The following is a 26245-nucleotide window of genomic DNA, read 5'->3' on the forward strand; positions in this document are numbered from 1 at the left end:
CCTAGAAAAGGATCGTTGGGGATTAGAGAAGCGGACCCCGATGGCAGACAGCATCTTCCCATCCTTCTCGCTTTGGACCAGCGTCTCGCGAACGGTCTTGCCGAAGAGCGAAGATCCGTCAAAGGGTGCATTCGCGAAGGACGCCTTGAAGGGATCTGCGAAATCGCAAAGATGGAGCCAGTAGTGACGTCGCAAGACGACCCCGGCTCCGCTGGCTCTAGCTGCTCCCTCCGTGGCATGGGAGAGTAGATGCATGGATGTGTTAGAGATGGATTTCAGAGTGGCCATCCGAGTCGAGAAACCTTTCTTGTCCTCGATCGACATGGACTCCGGGGGGCTGCAGCGTATTCCTTAATTAAGTCTCGTTGCAGTCTAATGGTATGTGCCATATAGTTCAGCGCCCTTATAGAAAAGGTCGCTGAACTAAACATCCGCTTCCCAATGCGGTCCAGCGCCCGAGATTCCTTATCTGGTGGGTGAACCGAAGAACTCTCCTGCGCGAGTTCTCTCTTGGTGGCATCCGCCACCAACATGGCATCCACGGGGGTTCCCTTGGCCCAAGACTGTCTATCCACTGGGGGGGCTAAGGATCTTGTCGGGTCGCTTCGGGATAGGCTCCATGGTGTCGGGCTCCTTCCATGCCCTGGTAGTAATTAGGTCTACCAGGGGGTCAGCCGGAGGGGACACCCAGGAATTAGAAGGGCCTGCCTCAAACGCATCCAGGAACACGGATTCATCCACGGAAGGTTTTTGGGCAGACCACCCCCCTCTAATACGCAACATTTCCATGATGTCTCCGAAGGAGACATCCACGGGGGGTGACCTTGGGGAACCTTACCCTTCATCTAAATCTGTGTCGGTTGTAACGGACTCGGGGGAGTCCAGGTACCTCCACTTGCACTGACGTTTACGAGGGACCTCCTCGGTGGGACTGTCCGAAGAGGGCTCGTCAACGGGGTCCTGTTCCTCCAAGGGAACCAACTGGAGGGCCTGAGCAGGCTGTCCCGATGGTCGGATGATGGAGGATAGACCCACATGCAGCGGGGGTACGGGAGGATCCGACACCCGAACCGGGGACCTGGAGGTCCTTGACAGTACCCTCTCTACAGCCTCAAAAGCCGAAGGAGAGCTACTCTCGCCAGGCTCCAAGGGATCGGGGTCGGAGCCGATGCAGCCGGAGCCGAGAGAGAAGTGTGCTCCGAACCAAACGGAGCCGAAGACACACCAGCTCCCCCGGATCCGATGCTCAGCCCTGAGAGCTTGGATCCGACAGACTCGAAGGCACAGTGGGCGTCAAAGCAACCGGAGCTATCGGAGCCGACGAATCCCCGGTTCCGAAAGGGCCCGGATCCGATGACTCCGAGCCCGAAAACGGGTCGAAGAAGGAGTAATCAGAGCAAACATGGGGGCCGCACTCCCCCCGGGGGGGAGGCAAGAGCACCCCCATCTGCATCTGGGTCTGGATGAATCGGCACATCATCCGATCCATATCCGCTTCAGTGAGGCTTCTAGTTGACCTTGAAGAAGTCGTCCTCGAGGGAGACAGATACTCCTCCTCTGGCTCCAGCGAAAAGCTAGGTGAACGGAGCCGAGAGGGGGAGGATCCAGAGACCCTCTGTGGAGACCTAGCCAGTTTAGACGGCGGGGCTGAGGGTTGGAGTCTCAGCCCGCCTTTTGTGGTACTTATGTCCCTTGTCTTTATGTCTTTTCTCCACCGTAGTGGAGGTACTTGAGTCCCCTGAACTCGCAACCAAAGAGGGAGGTTGAGTCCCAGGTTGAGTCAGGGGCACAGAAGGCGCGAGGGCTGCCGAGACAGCCTGTGCCTGAGAGGGGGAGGAAGAAGAAGCCGATTCCTGAGGCAACAAGCCCACCAGAATCAGCTTGTTCTTCCTGTCCCTGAGAGCTCGGGGATTAAAGGCCGCACAGATTGTGCAGGCCGATGACAAGTGGGCCGCCCCCAAGCATAAAACGCACTGTGTGGCCATCTGCCGGTGAAAGCTTATGGCCACACTCAGTACATTTTGAGAACACCGCCTTAGGCCCTTCAGCCATAACACCACTCACATCAGGAACACACCCAAACACTAAGAGGGGGGAGGGTGAAAAAGCGGGAACTACAAGAAAAACTAGTTAGAAGGGGAAAATAAAGGTAACTAACTAAACTACACTAAGCTAACTAACCCCAGGAACTACACACTCTCACAACTAGAAAAGATTTTTTTTGTCACAAAAAAAAGGGTCAATCTCAACAAAAGCCAAGGAGCTCTTCAAACGTAGCTGCTTCAGCCGCGGCAAAAAAACGATCTGGGGTAATGTAGCACATAGCAGGGGATTATGGGTAGGGGAGGAGCTAGGAGCTCGGATCTTGTAGCTTGGAAAGCTGCCGGCTCGGATCCGAGATCGGATCCGATACTCACAGGTTGCAGAGCAAATGAAGTAACTACTTCAGATCTACTGTTATTGTAAGATCTTACACAACAGTACTGTCCTTCCTTATAACTGTTGCAGTATTCTTTACTCTTTGGAGAGTACAAAAACTACTGGAAAGTATGTGAGGAAGAAGGTACAGAACTTTTAGTTATGTACTTACCATAACTTTAGATGTTTGGGATCCATCTCGCCTACATTCTGTACTGATGGGCTCGGAGCCGATCCCTCGGCTCCGACTCGGCACGCTATGCTATATAGCGAGGCCTCTTATTGGCTGAGCTATTTCTTATCCCAGGATGCACCACCACTAATCCCCCAGATCTTGTTTGTCCGCATTCATGCACACATGCACAACTTGTTCATATAACATTGTTAGATGTTTCAAGATGAAACAACAGGATTTGGACCTTCTGATATCCTCTGATCTCCAAGGAAGGGGGAAGGAGGGTGGGTTATTAGAATGTGAGATGGATCCCAAACATCTAAAGTTATGGTAAGTACATAACTAAAAGATGTTATGTGATCCTATCTCGCCTACATTCTGTACTGATGGGACAGCGTCCCTAGCACCTAAATCCTGGGTGGCTCATTGGAAAACACTCCTGAGCACTGTGGAACCAAATGAAGCTCGTCCTCTAGATGCCACATCCAATTTGTAGTGGGAAATGAAAGTGTGCGGGGAAGACCATGTAGCCGCAGCACAAATGTCACTAATGGCAAGCTTAAAATGAAATGCTATCGAAGTAGCCATAGCCCTTGTAGAATGAGCTTTGACAGAGGTGGTAAGCTCTTTGTTAGAATAGGAATAAGCTTGAGTAATACAGTCCCTGATCCATTTGGCAATAGTGACCTTTGTGACAGCTTTGCCCAGTTTATTGTCTGCAAAGGATACAAACAACTGATCTGTTTTCCTTGTTTGTTTGGTCCTATCTAAATAAAAACGCAACTGCCTGTGGACATCTACAAAGGAAGGATTTGGCCTGAGAGATACTCTGTCTTTGTGAAAAACCAAGTACGGAGGTTTTACAGACAAAGCTTGCAGCTCTGAAACCCTTCTGGCAGAAGTAATCGCCACCAGAAAAGCAGTCTTCCACGATAGAAATTTTAGATCACATGTCGCTGCCGGTTCAAAGGGGAAGGAAGTTAAAGCGCGTAACACCACATCGAGATCCCATGGAGGAGCAGGATGAGAAATCGGAGGTCTTAAAAGCACAGCACCTCTCAAGAAGGTCTTACACAATCTGTTACTCATTAAAGGTGGGTTTATAGATTCGTGAAAATTGGAAATCGCTGCTAATTGAACCTTGATGGTAGAGACTGAAGAGCCTTGGCTGAATAGAGAAGTTAAAAATTTTAGTACTTCTGATACAGGAATAGTGATGGGATCCAGGCCCCGGAGTTGAGCCCAAATAGCAAATCTTTTCCATTTGCTAGAATACAATTTCTTTGTAGCAGACTTGTGGGCCGAAGATAAGATGTGTACAACTTCTGGATCCAATGTATGACTCCTGACTATAGTCGGAAGAGGAGGAGCCAAGCCGTCAATTTTAAGGTGTGCAGGGACTGGTAGAATAGTCCCGACTGATGAACCAAAAGGTCTGGGATCTGATCCAGGAACCATGGACTTTCCAGAGCATATTTCCAAAGATAGGGAAACCATACTTGACGAGGCCAGTAAGGAGCAACTAAGATCATTTTGCTCCCCAAGAGAGATGCCTTTTGGATCACCCTGGGAAGGAGAGGAACTGGGGGGAAGGCATAAAGCAAGCCGGTGGGCCAAGGACGGGCTAGTGCGTCCATGGGTCTCTTCCCCGGGGCCAGGGTTAGGGAGAAGAATTTTTTGCACTTCACATTCAGTGGAGTCGCGAAGAGGTCGCAACAGGGAACTCCCCATTTGCTGAAAATCTGATTTGCAACTGTCATGTTCAGAGACCATTCGTGAGGAGAGAGGATGGTTCTGCTCAGTCTGTCGGCTATCACATTGGACTTGCCCGGGATATGAGTAGCCACTAGAAAGCGTTTGGTCGACACTGCCCATTCCCAGACTCTCATGGCCTCTCTGCAAAGAGGATAGGATCTGGTCCCTCCCTGTTTGTTCAGGTACCAGACAACTGACATGTTGTCTGAGTGAGCAATTACGCCCTGAGGGAGGTAATCGTGAAGGGCTTGAAGGGACAGAAGCACCGCCCTCATTTCTAGGATGTTGATATGAAGTAGGGTCTTTTCTGGGTGCCATTTGCCTTGGACTGACCTGCCCAGGGAATGCCCCCCCCACCCCATCTGGGAGGCGTCCGTGGTCAAAGTGGCCACAGGAGGAGGTGAAACAAAGGGTCGTCCCTGATCCAAATTGGAGGGCACTAGCCACCAGCGAAGGTCCCGTTTGCAGGTTTCCGTGATCCATATGAGGTGACCGAGAGGGAGTTCCTGAAAGGACCACTGAGCTGAAAGAAGCCACTGGAGAATTCTCATGTGCAACCTTGCCAAGGGGACTAGAAGAACCGTGGCGGACATGGATCCCAATAGCTGCAGGACCATTCTGGCTGGGGCTTTGGATCTGGGAAGTAAGGCTCGAACTTGAGCCTGTATGGTTTGTATTCTGTCTGTAGGTAGATAGACCCGCATTTGGTTTGAGTCTATCTCTACCCCTATGAATCTTATGCGTTGAGATGGCAGCAACACAGACTTTGGCCAATTGAAGGTTATTCCAAGGGAATTGCCCAGTGATATCGTGGCTTGTAGGCTCCGCAATAGTAGATGCTTGGAGGTGGCAGTTAGGAGCCAGTCGTCTAGATACGGAAACACCTGGAATCCTAGACTTCTCAGGTGAGCAGTCACGACCGCCAAACATTTGGTGAACACCCTGGGGGCTGTGGTGAGACCAAAGGGCAGCCTTGGAACTGAAAATGACTGCCTCCTATGCTGAAGCGCAGATGTCTCCTGGATGCTTGATGTACCATGATATGGTAATAAGCGTCCTTGAGATCTATGGAGCACATCCAAACACCTTTCTCCAGCAATGGGAGAATGGTTTGTAGGGTGACCATTGAACTTGGACTTTTGACTGAGCGGTTTAGAATGCTGAGATGCAAAATGGGTCTCAAGTCCCCGGTCTTTTTTGGCACCAAAAAGAATCTTGAGTAAGTCCCTAATCCGATCTGGTCTGCGGGGACCGGTTGGATGACTGCTTTTTGCAGCAGTTTTGAAACTTCTGAGGCTGCAGTTTCCCGTTGACTGGGTGGCGGGTCTGGGATTTTTTTGGACTGAGGTGGAGAGTGAGAAAAAGGGATGGTGTAACCTCCGGCGATACTTCGAAGCACCCATCGGTCCTGAGTGATACCTTCCCAGGCTTTTAGGTGCCTCGAAAAACGACCCCTGACTGGCTCCGGAGCTGCACAGTCGGGCAATCCCTCAGGGACTGTGAAAGGCTGAAGAGCCACGAAAGGACTCGCGGTCTCCAGTGTTGCGAGGGCCTCTGCCGCCTCTGGGACGGCATCTTCCGGAAGAATTTCCCCCTCTCCTGCCTCTGGAAGGGGGAATCATCCTGTTGAGAGGGGTAAGGCTTCTGAGATCTACGGAACCACATTTTCCCTCCTCTTTTAGCCTTGGGATAAGGCCGAAAGGGAGTGGAAAATTGTGCCCCTACGGCAGTCAGAGTCTTACCCTCCTGTTCGCAGCGGGTCAGTGTGCCCTTTACCTTGGGTCCAAACAGGGAGGACCCATCAAAGGGGGCGTCGGCAAAGGAAGACTTAAAGGCCTCTGCGAAATGACACAGGCGGAGCCAGGCTTGTCTCCGTAGAGCAATGCCTGTACCCGCCGCTCTACTCGCCCCTTCGGCTGCATAAGAAATGAGCCTCATGGACGAGTTTGAAATGGACGACAGTGTAGCCAGCTGAGAGCCAACCGTCTGGGCCAGCTCCTCAGGCAGGTTACCCAAGAGGGTATCGGAAAGTTCTGTAATCAGATCCCTCTGAAATCTGGTAAAGTGCGTAAGGTAGTTCAAGGACCTTAATGTAAAGGCCGCTGAACTTAGGGTGTGCTTTCCGTACCGATCCATGCTCCTAGACTCCCTATTAGGAGGATGGACGGACGTTGAAGCCTCTGCTACATCTTGCTGGGTAGCAGATGCCACCACCAAAGCATCTACAGCCACACCTTTAGTTAGGAACTCTTTTCAGGGGTGCCGAGAGGAACTTATTAGGACGAGCAGGCACCGGTTCCACAGAGTCCGGGTGTTCCCGCCCTTGACAGATCAAATCCAAGAGCTCGTCGAAGGGCGGAGACACCCAGGAGGCGGAGGGCTGAGCCCCGAAGGCCTTAAGGAACACCGACGCATCAGCAGAAGGGGGTTTGGACTGCCAGCCGCCTCATTGTTTAAGGGCTTCCAGGATGTCTGCAAAGGAGACATCATCCGAGGACGACTTAGGGGACCCCTCTGCATCATCGAGATCAGTGTCTGATGTAAGAGACTCATCAGGGAGTCAACGTGCTTCCTCTTGCACGATCTTTTCCTGGGGGTTCTTCGAAGAAGCTTCAGAAGGACCTCCGGAGGGGAAACCCCAGTGGGGGTAACCTCAGGCCCGGGGCTCCGCTGTCTAAGGACAGGGGACTGCCAAAGACCCAGTCTCGGTATGCAGGGAAGGAGCTGGGAGACCGTGGAGGTAGCCAAAGATGATTTGGCTAACGCACTCCTCATAGCCCTGAAGGCGGGACCACCAGAATCCTGGGAGGGTCCCACCTCCGTGGCCACGACGGTGACGGCACTCCCGCAGCCGACGCCTTTTGAGAGGAAGACTTGGGACCGAAAACATCAGTCCCGAAGCATCCCCCCCGGGGCCGACGGAAGAAGTCCATGTACCGAACTCCGACTCAAGAGCCGGAGTTGGAGTAAGGGTCGGGCCCGACCCTAAAACCTCCACTGGTTCCACCAGCACCGGCTCCAACGGTGCCGAGGCTGTTGGAGGAGGAACCATAGTAGCAAGGTGGACCATCGGCTCCGAAGCCGAATGGGCTGGAGCCGAAAGTAACTTTTGGAACACCGGAGACTGGAAGAGTCTTAGGAGCACCCTGTCGATGTCCGAATCAGACATCTTGAAGGATCTGGACGATACCGATTGGGTCAGAACCGATTTCTCCATCGACTCCATAGGGCTAGGGGACCGGCTCCGAATGAATTCTATAATTATAGGTTCCGAGGGAGATCTCAAGGCAATTTCCCTCGGTGCCGATGAAGACTTCGGCGCCGAAGGGGAAGAGTCTGAGCCGGCAACCTTCATCGGCTCCAAAATCAGTGGAGCTGATGAAGGTGACCCGCCTCTCGATGCCCCAGTCCTCGGCTCCGAAACCAGAGGGGTCGAGACTGGAGGCATCGAGGCAGACCGTTCTGCCCTCGGCTCCGAAGTCTGTGGAGCCGATGGAGAAGCCTGCCTAGGTTTTTTGGCAGTCGGTTCCGCCAGACTGGTCGGAGCCGACGCTTTTTTCTTTTTTGAAGGAGAGGAAGATGAAGATAAAGCCTCCTCGAAGGATGGCTTTATCAAACCTTTTAGGATTAATTTGTTCTTTCTCTCCTGGAGGACTCTTGATGAAAAGGTGTGACACACGCTACATGACTCTTGTAGGTGCTTGGCGCCTAAGCAATAAACGCACGAGGAGTGGTCGTCCGTTATGGACATCTTATAACCACATCTCGCGCACTTTTTAAACCCGGAGGGTCTATGTTCTTTAGACATGTCTAAAGGTAGAAAGTACACCAAAACTAGAAGTTTAAAGTTCAAAGAAATATAAAGTTTTTTTTTTTTTTTAAATACAATAATACAGTTAACAAAAACACAAAAGGGAGGGTCAAGACCCTCTAACTTAAACGGGTACTTGACCCGCAAAACAAAGCTAGAATAGGAAATATCAAAAGGGGAAGGCCCCTCTAACTAACACGGGAAACCTTCCCTTGAGGAAAAACACAAATTCCTCAACAAAAATATCAAATACACACTCGTATCACAACAATAGCTGTTAAAACAGCTTTTGGGTTCAAAACAAGCAAATTCCTGACAGGAAAAGCCTAAATAAAGAAGTACTTAGCCCAGCCAAGTTGAGACCACGTCTTAGCTTGTAAGCGGCAAACGAGATCTGGGGGATTAGTGGTGGTGCATCCTGGGATAAGATAATAGCTCAGCCAATAAGAGGCCTCGCTCTATAGCATAGCGTGCCGAGTTGGAGCCGAGGGATCGGCTCCGAGCCCATCAGTACAGAATGTAGGCGAGATAGGATCACATAACATCAGCCCTCCACAAACCCATGAAGAATGACCATGGCAAAAGCAAAACCCACCTTGGCACTAGAAATTACATCCAACTTGTAATGCTTGATAAAAGTGTAAACAGAAGACCATGAATATGCCAAATCAGAATTGAGCACGTGACACAAATAAGAAAAGACCGTAAGAACCCCCAGAGAAAAAAGGGGCCACATCATACTTGAGACACCAAATAGAAAATCTCTTCCATTTAGTCACACATGATTTCCTAGTAGTAGGTTTTCTGGCCTCTTGCAAAACCCGAACCATGTCCTTAGAAAATTAGTGCATGAAAGTAATCAAAACCCATCACCTGAAGTATCAACTGAAAAGTGGATAAATGAAGGTGAATGAGAAATTCCTTGTCTTGTGTGAGAAGATCCATCCTGTGAATTAACTTGTGATGATTGCCTTTGGTCAAAGGAAATAGAAGGGGGACAGTGCTGTCTGGGCCAAAAGAGAGTCTCCAGCAAGATTTTGGGTGTGTCCCACATGATCTTATGTAGGACCTTTGCTAGTAGAGGAAAGCGGAATGGCATATAGAAGCATCCCCTTCCAAGCAAAAGACACGGCATCCACTTTCCAAGCCAGAGAACTTGGCACTCTGGAACAAAACTGGGAAAGTTGCCTGTTCAAAGGGAAGGCAAAAAGATCTACCTAAGGAGTACCTCACTGATGTACAATGTCCAGAAATACCTCCCTGTGAAGCATCCATGAGTGACGATTTGTCCTGGACCTGGTCAAAGAGTATGCCTCCAGATTGCAACTTGAAGGAATGTAAACCTCCTGAAGAAAGTACAGTTTTGTACCTACCATAAATGTAGATGTCCGAGAGGAATGCATCTGCAGTCTTTACAAATGGGTTGTCCTGTCGTCAGGCAGCCCTTCGGTCGGCCGGATTCCAAAGTCTGGGTCTGGTTTCGGCTGGTGTCGCACTTCACCCGACGTCATTGCGGCAGTTATTCGGGTATAAAGGCATCAGCCGACGCCATTTTCCTCAGTGTTTCTTGCCCCAGATGCCAGGTGCCCTCTTGGATGGCTAAATTTGGATAAATGCCAAAGTTTCCAAATAGTAGAGAGCAAACACACAAAATAAGCATGTATGTACATATATACAAACAAATACACCATAATAGATCCCCCCTCAAGCTAGCTGAAGATTGGCAAATACCCTAGGAGTACCTCAGAGGGAAGGAGGGTGGGTAATCCTGACTGCAGATGCATTCCTCTCGGACATCTACATTTATGGTAGGTACAAAACTGTACTATGTCCTTCAAGGATGCATCTGCAGTCTTTACAAATGGGTAGAATACCATAGCTAAACTAGGGGAGGAGGAAATGAGAAGAGATTATGGTGTAGTTAGGATCCCTTGCAAAACAGCAGTGGCAATACCAGCACGGGATCTAGAGTATAGAGGTAAGTTATAATGCTTGGCAAATGTATGCACGGAGGTCCAAGTAGCAGCCTCTATAATGTCCTTGGTAGCCACTCCTCGTAAGAAAGCTGTGGCAGTGGCTGTAGCCCTTGTGGAGTGAGGCCTGATGTTCTCTGGAGTTTTCTTTCCATGGTAGGAGTAACAAAATCTAATGCAATTTCCTATCCATTTGGAGATTGTCTGTTTAGAAATTGGTTTTCCTTCTTTTCCTGTTGCATATGCTGCCAGAAGCTGGTCAGTTTTTCTATTGTTTTTTGTCCTGTCCAGGTAGTAGCGTAATTGTCTGTGTACATCCAAGGTATGTAAGAGCCTTTCTCCCCTGTTCTGTGGGTTGGGGAAGAATGTAGGAAGGTGGACAGCCTGATTTAAAGAGACTCTGGATACCACCTTAGGCATAAATGTAGGATTTGTTCTCATGGACACTCTATCTTGATGGAAGATCAGGAAGGGTTGCACTGCCATTAATGCCTGAAGTTCAGAGACCCTTCTTGCTGAAGTTATTGCCAGCAGGAAAGCAGTCTTCCAGGATAAGTATTGTAATTCTGCTGTTGCTGCTGGTTCGAAAGGAGGAAGAGTCAGTTTTTCTAGCACAAAGTTCAAGTCCCATGCTGGCAATGGAGGTTTCCTGGGAGGTTTTACATTTTAATTCCTCTCAGAAACTGTCTGAGCAGAGGATCTTGAGAAGACAGGAGGATCCAAGCTGTATTCTGCTGAAATAGCTGATGCATGTATCTTGATGGAAGAATAGGACAGGCCTGTATGGTAGAGCTCCGCCAAGTACTCCAGGATGTTGGCTATGTTCACCAGTGTCACATCTTGCCCTTTCAGTACTCCAGATGAGATATCTTTTCCATTTTGCTGCATAATTCTTTCTTGTTGAAGGTCTACGAGCCTCCAGGATTATGTCTAACCCTTTGGGATAAATTTGGGTTAATTGCTGTTATGTAATGTTCCAGGCAGTTAGCTGCAGAGTTTTTAGGTTTGGATGCAGGATGTTGTAGTTGTTCTGTGTCAGCAGTAATGGGATCAGGGGCAGTGTCCATATTTGTTCCCGGGACATGCTCCTCAGCAGTGGATACCAATGTTGTCTTGGCCAGTTTGGGGCTATCAGAATGATCCTCGGACGTTCCTCTTTGATCTTCAGAAGCACCTTGTGCATCAAAGGAAGTGGTGGGAATGCGTATGCTGTCAGGCTTTTCCAACTGAAAGATAGGGAGTCCACCTTCCAAGCAAGTGGGTGGTAAGTCCTTGTGCAGAATTTCTTCAACTGGTGATTGAATGGGGATGCAAACAAGTCTATTTGTGGTAATCCCCATTCTCTTGTGATGGTTTTGAAGATGTCTGGATGCAGCATCCATTCGTGGGCATCTGTTGTAGTTCTGCTTAATATGTCTGCTAGAATGTTTTCCTTCCCTGGTACATAAATTGCCTGTAATTGAATGTTGTAGCTCAGAGCTACACCCCATAGGTTCAGTGCCAGCCGGCATAGAGGGTATGAGTGTGTGCCTCCCTGTTTGTTGATGTACCACATAACTGTGGTGTTGTCTGTCCTTATCATCAACTGGCCTTCTTGGAGAAAAGGTTTGAATGCCTGGATTGCCAATTTTACTGCCATCATTTCTTTTAGATTTATGTGCAGATGCAGCTGGTCTTGAGTCCATAGGCCTTGAATGCACTTGCCCAGCATGTGTGCCCCCCATCCGAGGTCTGAGGCATCTGTCGTGATGGTTTGTCTTGGTTGACTTTTGCAGAAGGGCAATCCTGTGTTTGATTGGCAGGCCTGAGCCCACCATAGGAACTCTTGTTGCAGGCATGGGATCATTGGAATTTTGGTTTCTAGGCTGTGCTTGTGCTGGGACCACAAATTCTTTAGGTACCACTGTAGCTTTCTCATATGCAGCCTGGCATGAGGGACCAGTATTATGCAGGATGCCATGAAGCCTAGAGCTTGTAGCACTTTTCTTGCAGTTAGATGGTTCTGCTTTGTTAATGCCAAGAAGTAGAGAGGAAGTTGCTCTTTCTTTTCTGCAGTTAGAAATGCCATTTGTTTTGATGTGTCCAGTTCTGCACCCAGAAAGGTTATTCTTTGGGATGGAATCAGCCTTGACTTTTTGTATTGACTGTATATCCCAGGGCTTGCAGCAGGTAGATGACTCTTTGTAAGTCTTCTGTTAGTTTGTTTTGTTGTCCGCTTGTATCAGGCAGTCGTCCAGGTAGGGATAGATTTGAATCCCTGAAGTCTGCAATGAGCGATTACTGATGCCAGGCATTTCGTGAACACTCTGGGCGCAGTAGATAAGCCAAAGGGCAATGCTGAGAATTGATAATGCTCTGATCCTGCAAGAAATCTGAGGTATCTTCTGCAAATTGGTCTTATGGGGACGTGCAGGTATGCCTCCTTGAGATCTAGAGTTACCAGCCAAGACTCCTTGCCCAGCATGGGAAGAAGCTGCTGTAGGGTCAGCATTTTGAATTTTGGAACAATGAGGAATGTGTTTAAAGCGGACAGGTCTAGAATAGGCCTCCATTTGTTTTCTTTTCTTGGTACCAGGAAGAGTCTAGAGTAAAATCCCTTTCCTTGCTCCATAGATGGTACCTTTTCCACAGCTCTCATTCTTAATAATTGAGCTATTTGTTTTAGAGCTTCTGTCCTTTGAGTAGGTGGTAGGTTTGGCATTCCTCTCTTTTCTGGTAGAGTATGGAAATGGAACCTGTAACCTTGGTCTATAGTTTGCAAAATCCATTTTTCTCTTGTAATGCAGTGCCAGTTTCTTGAAAATAAGGTTAGCTTTCCGCCTAAGGGTGCTTCTAGTTGTTCCCTGGTAGGCGGTGCCACCGCCAAGTCACTGTGATTGAGTTGTTGTAGTGGTGGTGGCTGTATCCGTGCCTCGTTGGTTGTTACCCTGCCACTGGCGACCCCTGTAGGCACCCCTGGATTGGTTTCTGCCTCTAGAGCACCTATTCCTGCCTCTTTGTGCCTTAGAGGAGTCCGGAAAGGACCAATTCTTGGAGGGCCAGTTCCTGCTAAACCCTTGGAGGTTGAACTTGTAAGAAATCTTTCACTGTTTGCACAGATTTTGCTTTCTCTTCCATCTTTTTTAGTACCTGCTGTGCAGGGGAACCAAATAGATTGACCTTGTCCATAGGTGCATCCAAAAGCTTAGATTTGACATGGTCTGGTAATGCCTGTTCTTTCAACCATGCATGCCTCCTGATAACTGTGCCAGTCATGGCTGATCTAAAGGAAGCCTCCAGTGCATCATAGCCACATTTTAAAGAATGGTTACTAACCTGCTGTATGTTATGTACCATTTCTTGAACATACTTTTATCTAAAGATTCTTCAGAGGACAGCTTTTTAGTCAACTGGTCAAGCATAAACTCTTGATATTGAATCATATGAAATTGGCAGTTCAAAGCTCTAGCTGACAAAGTAGCAGAGGTGTAAACTTTTACCCCATCTCTAAGGACCTGGATTCCCTTTCAGAGGGAGGGTTTTTAGAAGAAGTAGCTGCTACAGCTTTAGGACCCTGGGAGATAGTCTCTGGATCTGCAAAAGGAGCCTTATATAAGTGGTGATGAGTGTCCGGGACCCTGTAGTACCTATCGGGCTTAGCAGGAGCCGGAGGTAAAGAATCAGGAGCAGTGCAAACATCATTAAATGCATCATCAACAACAGAAAAAACTGGAGGTATAGCTAAAGGCCTATGCTGTGGCAAATGTAGAAAGGTCCTAAGCCTTTATCTAGAGTCTGAGAAATCTTGGCCCTGCCACTGAAATTGTTCCCTCATAGCATGCAAGGTTTCCCCAAAGGAAAATTCCTCAGGAGGAGAGGCTGAAGGGATGGACTCCTCAGCATCAGAGTCTTCGTAAGGGGACTAAGAAGCCTCAGGAGGGTCTGTATGTTCTGAGTCATCAGAGGAATCATCTGTGGATACTGGCTCAGGGGGCTCTGCTCTAGGCCTCTTTTCTGGAGGAGGGAGAGAGGCCCTGTCTGGATGAGGCTGGGCTCCACGAATTAAAGAGATGAGATCCTCAGCCAAAGAAAGCATATGGGAGCTGGTGCTGGGCCTGTGAGAGGGGGGCTTGGCAGGCACAGGTTTTGATGCTTTGGCTGCTTTAGCCCTGGCAAAGGCCTTAATAGACATAGCTGGAGGAGGCCTAGCAGCTCCACGTGCAGGGGTTGAAATATCCAGGGGAATGGTGTCTGATAAATCCTGTGAAACCGCAACAGAAGGTTGGATTTCAGAAGCCGTTTCTACCAGGTTAGAAGAGGCCTCGGTAGAAGGCATGTTATCGGACGAAGAAAGAACCGCTTGCTCGGTTTCGGCCGAAACCGAGACACTTGTGGTTTGCTTAACCGCGGTTTCAGCCGAAACCGCGGACCGCGAGTGTCGGTCCTTTTCTTTGCGTTTTTTGGTTATTTGCGTAGTCGGAGGATCCGACGGCATAATGTAGGCAAAATCAGAGCCGAAAATCTGTTCAGCAAAGTCCGACCGACGTCTAAGCGTCCGTCGGTTAAAAGAGGCACAGGCTAGACAAGCTGCTACGTTGTGGTCTGGGCCTAAACAATGTATGCAATAGGAGTGGAAATCTTTATGAGGTATTTGTTTCCCATAAGATAAACAGTTATTAACTTTCTCTGACATCGGCTGAGGCAAGAAAGAGTCCCCAACGGGGTACTTAGCTTTATAGAAGTCTTCGAAGTAGTATTCGGTAGTAGTAATCTCTGGATCTGACCGACCGGCACTTGCGAACAGCTTCTGCTTCGGGCGCCACGCGGCAAGAAAGACTGAGGAAAATGGCGTCGGCTGATGCCTTTATACCCGAATAACTGCCGCAATGACGTCGGGTGAAGTGCGACACCAGCCGAAGCCAGACCCAGACTTTGGAATCCGGCCGACCGAAGGGCTGCCTGACGACAGGACAACCCATTTGTAAAGACTGCAGATGCATCCTTGAAGGACATCCAAGAGTAGACGGACTGCAAAATCTCAAGCCTGAAGAACCAAATCGGCAAAGAAGTAAGATTTTTTTTGCCCCATTACTTGTTGATGTACCAAGTGACTGTGGTATTGTCTGTAAAAACATTTACTGGACCTGGAGCCCGAAAAGGAGTGAAAAGCCTGGAGAGCTAGAAGTAAAACCCTCATCTCCTTGATGTTGATATAGTCTGTTAGTTGTAGAGGGGACCAAAGACCCTGGACTTTTAAGTTGTTTGATGGATGCATTCCAACTGTGATTGAAAGCATTAATGTACAGCTCTTGAGTAGAAAAAGGAACTTGAAAAGGCAGAACTGGATTCAGGCAAATCTGATGAATCCACCAATGTAGCTCAAGCCTGAGTCAAGGTCATGGGGACCACATACTCCACAGGATGGTAGTGCCAAACAGTCTTGAGATTCCACAGACATTTCCTCATATAGTGTTTGGCAAAAGAAACCATAGGAATGGCAGATGATACATACCCCAGAGCTCAGAGAAAATTCCTTGCAGGAAGGACTGGAAGAGGAAGAAGAAAATGGAAATAAGCAGTCAAAAAGAAGACCCTGAGAAGCAGAATACAAGTCAACATTGGAATGACCTGAATTCTGCAACCCTAAAATAACTGGTCCTGAGAAAGTCACAGAATTTTTGAGATTTGAGGGTGAACCCCACATTGCGTAGAAGCATAGTGAAGTGTAGATTCTGAAGCAGGAGCTGTTGAGATGTGGCTTAGATCAAAGGGTTGTCCAAATAAGGAATATTTGAATTCCCTGAAGTCTGCAGAAGGCTACAACAGGGGCTGGACAAATGGTAAAGACCTTTGGAACAGTACAAAGACTTCAGGAAAAGCACAGAACTGATAGTGAGAGGAAGGAACAGAGAAATGTAAAATAATTCCTGAAGAGAGGGTGAATAGGAATATGGAGGAAAGCAACCTTCAAATCCAAAGATACCAGAAAGACTTGAGGAAAAAACACTGGAAAAAGTGTCTGAAGAGATAACATCCTGAAAGAAGGGACCTTGAGAAAGGTGTTGGCAAAAGACAGGTCTAGAATGGCCCTCTATGATCCTCCCTTGAGAACCAGAAACATTCTGGAATAAAAAAATGTTCCCTACTGAGACAAGGGGGACAGGTTGATGGTTCCCTGTTCCACCAGATCCTACAGAAACATAGGAAAATGAGTGAGCTGGAAAGGAAAAAGAGGTTGAGGAAGGCTGGAGAATGGAGGAAGGGACGTCTAAGCCATAAAATAACCATTTTGGGTAATGGAGAGTACCCAGGCATCTGTGGTTATCTGTTGCCAAACAGACACAAAAATCTGGCCGAGGGAAAGGGGAGGCTGGATGCAAGACAGATGCAGATTTGTCAAAAAAAAAATTTGGCTCCTAGAACGCTTGTGTGGGTCTGTCTGGAAAAATTTGCCTATGAAGGCTGTCTACAGACGAAAGAAGGTTTAGACAGATAATTCCTCTGGAATTTAGCCACAGGGAAAACAGAAGCTTGCTTCAGGTCCTGCATAACCTTACCATCAGCCTTGAACATTCAAACAATTCTACAGCAGCAGTATCAGAGAGATTCTGGTTGTCTAAGAGGGAATCTCAATGTTTGGCCTTAATGTCTTAAGGTAAGGCTTGAAAGCACAACTAAGAGTATCTCCTCATGACAGAGACAGATGCAGCCACCCTAGAAGAGGTATCAGCAACATCATAACTGCATTTAATGGAGTGACAAGCCACCAGAGAGGGATAACTCAAATGAGAAAGGGCAAAAAGGTCTTACTGTCCAATACAGGCATATCAGTCAAAATCTCCCCAAGTTGGGAGACAAGAGCCACATACCTAGTCATGTGGGTCTGATAATTAATGGTCCAAAACACCAAAGTAGCACAAGTATACACTTTTTACCTCACACCTCTCCATAACATGACTGTCATTGTCAGAAGGTAAAAGCTTGGAAGAGGATAGCAGTTTAGATGGCTTATCTGTGGACAGCAGAAGGATCAGATGGACATTTGTGACAGTATTAATGATCTTCACGGACTTTATAAAATCTGTCTAGCTTCTTGCAGGCCAGAGGTTGAGACCGTCAGGAGCCTTAGAAGCTGCTGCAAATATATCCAAAAAAGGCAGCTAAAACAGAAGGGAATGCAGAAGGTCTAGAAGAGTCCATTTGCAAGAGTTCGTAATATCTTTTTGAACCTCAGACATCTGGGAACAGTCTCACTTAATGTGTTCCATCATGTGAGCCACTGTATCCCCAAAAGATAATTCTTCAAAAGGAGAATCAGGGCACAATGAATCTTTTTCATCTGATCCCAAGGTTAGAATATAGTGGATCTGGGAGGAATATGCCAAGGACTCGTCACCAGAATCCTACTCTTTTCTTTAAGATGGAGTGGAAGACCAGGAAGCAGTAGCTAGGACAGACAACCCTTGTGGGGGGTTTCTGGGCCATAAGAAAACTGAAAAGCCCCTGAGTAAAGTCCTGTCATTCTTTGTGAGGATCCTTAGCCACAGAAGCCACATGTTTCTGTTTCTATCTTAAACGAAAATCAGCTTTAACAAATCTAGGAGGGTCAGACCCCTGCCTAAATTCGATGAAGGTACCAGGCATCTCTTCCCTAACTAATATTTGTAGAATCCCCTAAGCCCCTCAAATATAGTCAGCAATGTTTCCCCCTCTATATGTTCACCACACCTATGCACAGTCTCAAAAAACATGTAGGTAGACAGCTCCATGTCAGCCACCAACTGGGTATCAGCAGAGGGAACTGATGTTAGCACCGGACAGTCCTCAGATTTTTCATCCAACTCGATGGAAACATCTGGTGGAGCTGGACAGCAACAAGATCAGTAGGAGCCTTTTTAATTTTTTCCTTAAGTGGCAGCTGAACTTCAGGGTGGGCAGAGTTGACCATGGTACCCTGATCCAAAAGCTGCAGACACTGGTTTTCTAAACAGAAAGGGAAGACAGACAACTTCAAGTTGTCTTAGGGACAAATCTCACACTGTGTATGGTTGCATTGGCACCAGAGCAAAAAAAAGGCACTTCTCTTGTCTATCTTTATGAGGAATCTGCCTCCCACACTCATTTTCCCTTCCTGGATGACAAGAAAACAGGCTACAAGGAGAAAAAAAAGAAGGAACCTCAACAGGACACATCTTTAGAAAGCTCAGTAGGTGAACCAATTCAGTGAATTGAGTACAGACCTAATTGAGAGGTAGTGTTTGGACGGCAGCATGGAAGTTCTGAGGATTATGGATCTCCATGTCACATATGTACCTTATGTCTAGCATGCAAGACATACATATGATGCACAATGCCTGGAAGGTGTAAAGGCTTTGGTATGCTAGCCCAACATTTGGCCATCCTCAGCAGGATATCCCAGGAGTAAAGAATACCGCAACAGTGATACGGAAGGACATCAGTTGGACAGGATGACCAGAAAAGGACACAGCTCTGAATGGCAGTTGAAGCAGCCTAGAGGGATCACTGCAGACAACAGCTGGAACTCTGGTCCTAGAATTCATACAACTGGGAGAAACAGGCTCAAAGGAAAAGCAACCACTGGTAAACTGAGCCTGACAACACAATGAGTGGGGTGAAAACTAAGATAGCTAATGGCAAAGTGAGCACTGAATTCACATTGAAAGACAGTATTGTCTTGCTTTTTTATAAATTGACATATCAGACAGCAAGGTATCTGTGTATAAAAATGTGTTGCAAACATTGTGCATGCTTTGATCACAAGTACTACGTAAAATTGTAAATGCACCTTGAAAAGGAAACTGTCACAGCAAAAGAAGGTGCGTAAAATTGGTACAGCATAACGGATCATTAAAGATACAGAGAACAATTTAGAATAATGGAGGATCCTTAGCCACAGAAGCCACGTTTGTTTTTTGTTTCTTTTTTAGAGGAAATGAAATCTACAATACCACAAATCACATTTTTCCTGCATTTTGTCAAGGGCACTGTAAAGTTTGTGCAATACAACATGAGCTATCTAAAGGCAGCTGAAAACCTCCCCCACATCTAAATCAGTAAAGTGCAAATCAACAAACAAGTGAAGAGGAAGGAGTAATAACTATATCAAATGGAAGGAAGAAACTTGGAAGAGGTAAATTAAATCAGAAAAAAAACACGAACTGACACTCTAAAAAGAGTTTCTGAATGCTATTGATCATGAATTCAACAATTAGTAAATTGCAACGCACTGAACAAAAGCAGGTACATGGGGGAGGGAGTCTTGAAACAGCTAAAAAGTGTATGTTATAAAGGAAAAGACAACTGAATTCACAAATTGTTTAGAGAGATAACCAAGGCTTATGCATAGGAATTCATAAAGGAACTTCCACTCAGAACAGTTTAAGCAAGAGAAGTTAAGCGAGGGAAGAATGAGAGATATAAAAAAATGAACACAAAGAGAAACAGAAACACTGCTGCGGAGGTGACAAAACAACCTCAATGTTTCCAAACAGAAAGAGGGAGGGGAGAAGGGACCAAGATTATAACATCTTAACAGTGGATAAAATAAATTGGTTTGAAGGTACGGGTTCAAAGTAATTCATTCATTAAACGAACAAGGCACAACGAACTTAGAAAGTTAAAACAAATAGACAGGACGGCAAAGCAGACTGTACAGAAATTTAATAAGTAGAAAGTTCCAACACGATGACTTTAAACGCTTTTCGTTTGTTTCAAAAACAAACTTCTTCAGAAGTAATGAACCTCCCAAATGATACCATTAAATATAGGTAAAGTGCGGGAAAACAGCATCTAATTTAATAATTAAACAATTAATATAAAATTTATAGAAATTTTTTTTTTATTAAAATATATAAAATTTTCTCGAGTAGGTTTTTCAAGTTTTTACCCCTCTTAAAGACTAGTGATGGCTTACAACCCAAAACTTCGAATACAACATGGTTAGATTTAAACAAAGTTTACTTTGAATATAGAACGCATAGCCGGCCTTAGGCATAGGCCAACTAGGCGGCCGCCTAGGGCACCGCTCTAGTAGGGGCTCTTTTCCAGTATTTATATGGTGTAGGTAGACTAGGATGGGGGCACTGGGTGGTATGGTGGGGGGCACTGTGGAGCTCTTTTGCCTAGGGCACCAGTTGACCTAAAGCCGCTCCTGATTGAACGTAGTCACAAAACTACACTGAGGTTTCAGTTGATGTGAAAAAGGTACACCTACATCAAGATCGTTAGTCTCAATACTGGGTGGTGTGACGTCATACACATAAGAGGGGTAAAAACTTGAAAAGCCTACTCGAGAGACTGAATAGCACAGCCCCTAGAGTGACAGGAATGTTTAAATGTGAGAGTTGTAACTATTGCAAATTTATTGACAGTACCAACTTTACAATAAATGGAAGTATATACATATTGAAATCTAAGTTTAATTGCAATACCAGATTCATTGTTTACTTAGCTAAATGTACAGAGTGTTTTGCATTTTATGTGGGTAAAACTGAACGAAGGCTCAGGGATAGGTCGTACGAAAATCAATACGCAATCACCCACAATAAGATGGATAATGCTCTGGCGAAACATGTTCATAATAATCCAACTCATAAATTTAGGTTTTAGTCATTGACAATATTTCTCATGATATTAGAGGTGGTCCTGTTTCTTTTAGACTTGAAGAATTAGAACTAGTATGGCAGTTGAAGCTAAACGCCTTCAATTACCCTGGTTTAAATGAAACCTGTTCAATCATGAATATATTGAAACTCAAAAATTTACAAAGACAGCATATGTTTTTTTTATACTCAACTTTTTCATCAATTCAAGGTAGTTTGAAGTACCTTGTAGTAAATTTTTAAGTTGTTTATGCTGGAGGTGTAGTTTTTGTTGCATTTTAATTTTATCAAGTTACTTTTAGTATCATAGTTCATAAAACATGACTTGAAGGAATGATTTATTTTATATTAATTGTTTAATTATTAAATTAGATGCTGTTTTCCCGCACATTTCCTGTATTTAATGGTATCATTTGGGAGGTTCATTACTTGTGAAGAAGTCTGTTTTTGAAACAAACGAAAAGCGCTTAAAGTCATCGTGTTGGAACTTTCTACTTATTAAATTTCTGTACAGTCTGCTTTGCCGTCCTGTCTATTTGTTTTAACTTTCTAATTCATTCATTAATTTGCATTTGGGGCAATTGTAAAGATTAGGACTCACATAACAGTGGCTTGCGTTGGCCCAAAACAATTTTGTCAAGCCTGCTCTGGTTCTTATGGGGGGGGGGGGGGGACTGCATCCCCCACCCTCAACAAACATAACGATATTCTGGGGATGCACCATTTGTGAGGAAGCAAAGCACTAAAATCCCTCCCTTCACTCCCACGCTCTTCAGATCGCTAATCTCATGAGCTGTAAAAAAAGTATGCAAGACACATACAGTTCAGTCAAAAACTTGTTCCAAGTCTGCAGTTTAATACTAAACCCAAAAAAAAAAAAAACCTAAAACCATGTTCTTACATTCCAAGAACAAAGCTGCCCCTACACTCTATATATGTAATTTCAACCCAAAATAAAAAATAGACACCATCATGTGCAAAACTACTAGAGTTCACAATTAACTCCGATTTGACATACAATTTCAACACACCATCAAAAAGACTCATCAGAAACTTGGCTACCTATATAGTGTCAAAAATATTCTAACAGTCTCCAATAATAAAATCACTGTTGCTTATCTCCTACTTATATACATCTCTCATATACTTACTAATCACAGAGCACTTCACCTAAACAAGCTTATCCAGTGCTGTAACAAAATAGCCAGATCTGCCACCGCTACCCTAAAAAACTCAGCACTGTACAGCCTTATACAAGCTACAGTGCGTAGAACTTCCCAATCTCATCAAATACTTGCAACTAAAAGTGGGTCATTTTTTACTACACCAAAACAATAAATGTCCATCCATTAGCTAACTTAATGCAACAGTACAAACCCCAAACAAACTCGTAATCACAAGAAAAAATGCTAGCCGGGCTTTAAATCACAAAACTCCCTCAGCAAGCCCCTGTACCCCTATACAGTATCACTACTATGGTGTCTATCTGTAAAACTCAAGACTAATCGAATCCAAACCAAACTTCCTTAAGGCCTTTCACTCTCACTGCCTCCATGATAAGACTACGTAAGTGCCCTCCCCGCCATCTTTCCATTCTCAACTCTTACACTCTGCCATACAGCATTCAATTCATGAATCTGTACATACTCATGAAAGTTTCTTATGGATTGGCCCTCAATGTGCTTCTGAAAACTGTACTAGCATGTCTATTTGTGAAAACTGTATCTGCATATCTTATAATGTATGACATCCTGTCTTCCCTTGTATGTAATAGCAATGCATGTATTAGTGTTATATATGTCTGTTTAATAATATTAAGATACTGATTTGTAAAACTACTAATCTAAAATAATGTTTGTATACTTACTAATGGAGCTTTTCTCCCTGGGCATCTGATGAAAAGGGATCTTGTATGGACCAGTCACATCATGCAGGTCAACAAATGTAAATTAATGAAGATCTGCACTGCCACTCAACAGAGGAGGTAACAGTGAGTTCCGTCTTGCTTGTTGATAAAACAAACCACTGCCATGTTGTCTGTTAGGATGGCAATCACACTCTGAGGTCCTATAAACCATGTAATGCTTCTTGTGGACTATCCATCAAAAGTGGAAAACAGTGAATGAAATATAAGAAACCTGTGGTAGTGCCTTTGGAAGTGAATTTGTAGACAGTTTTAAATGTCTGGCAAACAGACAACAAAAAAATATTCACTACTTAGACAAAATGTATTTATTTGTTTTGCAATCATAATATATTCTGTAATATCTATAATAGTGAGTGAACCTTGTCGTCTAACAGTATGGCAGAGAAACAGGAAGACCAGACATCTAATGCCGCCATTCAAGAGGAAGCAATGTCTTCAATGGAATCTTCTGCTCTGGATACCCTATGCAAGGACAATCACCAGAGAACAGTAAGCTGCGATATTATATCAGAAAGGGAAGTCTTTCCAACAGCAGTTGCATGCAGATGAGGTATCCATTATTAAGTACTCAAAGTCAGACTTCCACAGACCAAATAATGCTCCTGAATGCACATACACTGAATGTTCAGGGAAAATAAAGTGTTTTTTTTTTTGTAGGAGGGCATGCCTCCCTGCACGTGTGGGACTTCACTCCTCCACATCCCCTTTACTATATAATACCTTCATGGTCACACAGACCTTGGGGAAAAGAGAAACCACCCTTTAATTCATATTCCAGGAGCTGATGTTTCAGGAAGACTGTCTTGGGCACTATCTTTCCAGGAAATTGTGCATTTGAGTAGATGTAGAGCTTCTGGGAGGAAGTTACAATACTAGACAGTGGAAGACACACGCGATACTTCAAGAGATTATGTACAAAAGAACCAAAATATCTTAGGTTAATGATCCATGTTAAGCATAGCAATCAGGTCTAAATACAGGATTTCCAGAAGGGCTGTGAAGGTATAAACATCTCTGTAGTGGCCATCCGATCTCTCCCTTTGGAAAGCAATGTTGCAAATATCTACATCAAGTACTTCAGCATAAATTAAATAATAAACATTCTTCTTGGTCCAGTAAACAATTCTCATCTCTAAAGCTAGGATAGTTCCCATTATGTAATATGATTTGAAAAAATATTATATTGGAATTCTGAGTTCAGGGGCATGCTAAACACAGAAGAATAGTACACATTTTTACAGTACTAAGATTAGTAACACTAAGATATCTCTTACCCAAGTGATATAGCTGGTAATACTTCGGCCAATCCAGTCCATAACATTAAACAGAAGAAAGCAGCAGACGGGGATAAAGAAATCACCTATAAAGAAGAAAGCACAAATGCTAATTTTATTTTATTTATTTTTTTTTTATTTTGCATTTGTTTACTGGGAAAGTCCGACAGGACACAGGTCCACTTTCAGCAGAGGCCTGAGGAGAAAAGCTCCAAGAGAAATACAAACAGTAGAATATAATACAGTACAAAACAGAAACAGAAACAATATTATACAATGCATTACAGTATAGGAAAGAGCCTTAATAGCTTTTACATACATCAGTGAAAAACAATGTAGCAGAGATTTACCTGTTACACAGTAAACCATGTCATTTTTTTTTGTTCAATAAGGTATATATCAGTGGGTTGGCTAGATTTCAGGAGAAAACTGTCTATACATAGATGAAGTTCTGAAACAATTTCTTGGTATGGATTATCCTGGGGGGGGGAAAGATGACTGTGTGACTGGTAGTTTGTTTTATGGTCAAGCTGGAAATGGTGCTTTTTTCCAGGGGAAAGCAAGCAGCATAAGCCAGTAAAAATTTAAAATGGTTACAAATCACCTTTCCCACAAAAACCAAGTAAGAATTACTTTGACACACTTTGCCATCCACAAAAAGCAAAATAAACACAATTTTACCACAGAAAAACAGGATTTCAACAACTTTTAAAACTGTCAAAAAAAAAAAAAAAGGCACTCCAGTTTAACAATACAGTTAAGGCCTGTGACAGTTCATTAAACCACACAAGTCCAAAAGACTTACTCTCCTAGTAAGTGACTTACTCTGACACCAAGTCTTTTTGGAATCTGGCCTAATGACTATCCACTTCTGACTTCCTCTTAACAGAACCTGCTGAAAGACTCTTGGAGGTAAAAGGAAAACACTTGAAGAGGACTCAGTAAAAGTGGTAGCTGTGAGTTTCTCCAAATCCAACTGATTATTTCTCCGTTTCAACACAGAAGGCTTGATGGCTGAAGAAAGAACTTTTCTTAGTGAAATGGTCTTCTAAGCATTTGACACATTTGGTGTGCTTATCGTGGGTGGGATTTTCATCCCACACTTTTTACCCATCATGATGATAAAGCTACACACTTTACCAGAGAAACAAAAAAGTGTCTATATTATAAGACCAAAAGTGCATATGTGTGACTACATACATAAAAGTCGACACATAATGCACGAAACCTAAAAATAGCGAACGGCCACGTAAGCAAATTTTTCCCTAGGGAAAAGATTTACACGGCTGTTCGCTAAAAAAAATATTTTTAACACCATAAACAGGTAACTAAATATAATATCAACTCTGAGATTGCACTATAGGGAAGGAAAGGGCAACTCTGTTCAGTTGGCCAACTATCTCCTTGCCCTATGACATATTCATTGAATCGCTTAAATACGATTTAATGAATATGTGTCGCTCTTTCCGTATTCGCTCAGAAGCATTTTCGTACTTCTAATACAGACCCACAAAAAACAGCTATGTTATTTAGTTAGACAAAAGAGGTATGAGGAAAATACATAGGACATTTGTAAGAATGCACTGAATATTTGTACAGAACGACCAATTAAATGAATTTCCACATTTTAATGCAGGGATACCATGGTGTTCAGACCATTATCCAAGTGGTATGAGGTGGCAAATAGGGAAGTAGACGAACATATGATGACAGAAAATACACATAAGATGTGTCACTCTTTGAGAAATCTTAGTTCCATGGTGTGATACCTGCAATCTTCTGCAATACAACATTTAAAATGAAATAACACATTCATTCAGATGGGAAGTGAAAGGCAGATGGAAGCAACAGGAAAGGTATACAAAAACAGTAGACTCACCAAGGTAGAAAAATAAATAAATGCCCAGAACCAAGTCAGACAGCAACTAAGCAAATATGCTGCTATGCAGAAAATGCAGTTCCTCAGGCAAAGTGCACAGAAGGTCAAGGTTGGCTCTATCAAGGGTTACACAATGCAGTACTTTTAAAATAATACAAATGCAAAAAGGGTACTTCCTGTGAAGATAGTCTACAAATACTTAGTGATAAAAATTTTACGTAAGGTCCAACTAACTTACAATTCCAAATCAATTAACTGCCAAACTATATTTAGAATACTAAACTAATCAGCAACACTCTACCATAAACTCAACTAAAACAATTTGTTTCAAGGAAAAAAGAAGTTATGTACTTGCCATAACGTTCGATGTTTGTAGTCCATTTCGCCCTCCATTCTTGCACTTGGGATAGGAGCCGAAACTCGGCTCCGACT

The 26245-nt window shown here is 44.7% G+C and overlaps 1 protein-coding gene across 2 annotated transcripts in view; it reads right to left on the reverse strand.

Moving 5' to 3' along the window:
• SLC29A2 (solute carrier family 29 member 2) overlaps positions 1–26245 on the reverse strand; it is a 459931-nt gene that overhangs the window by 76658 nt on the left and 357028 nt on the right. For both annotated transcript variants that reach the window (XM_044060481.1, XM_044060479.1), the window contains exon 11: positions 23935–24020. In XM_044060481.1, coding sequence (XP_043916416.1) covers positions 23935–24020 — 86 coding nt within the window. The remainder of the gene's footprint in view (positions 1–23934; positions 24021–26245) is intronic.

The sequence above is a fragment of the Protopterus annectens genome, chromosome 2.part0 (assembly GCF_019279795.1).
Source record: "Protopterus annectens isolate FY-2018-M chromosome 2.part0, PAN1.0, whole genome shotgun sequence".
Classification (NCBI taxonomy): Eukaryota; Metazoa; Chordata; order Ceratodontiformes; family Protopteridae; genus Protopterus; species Protopterus annectens.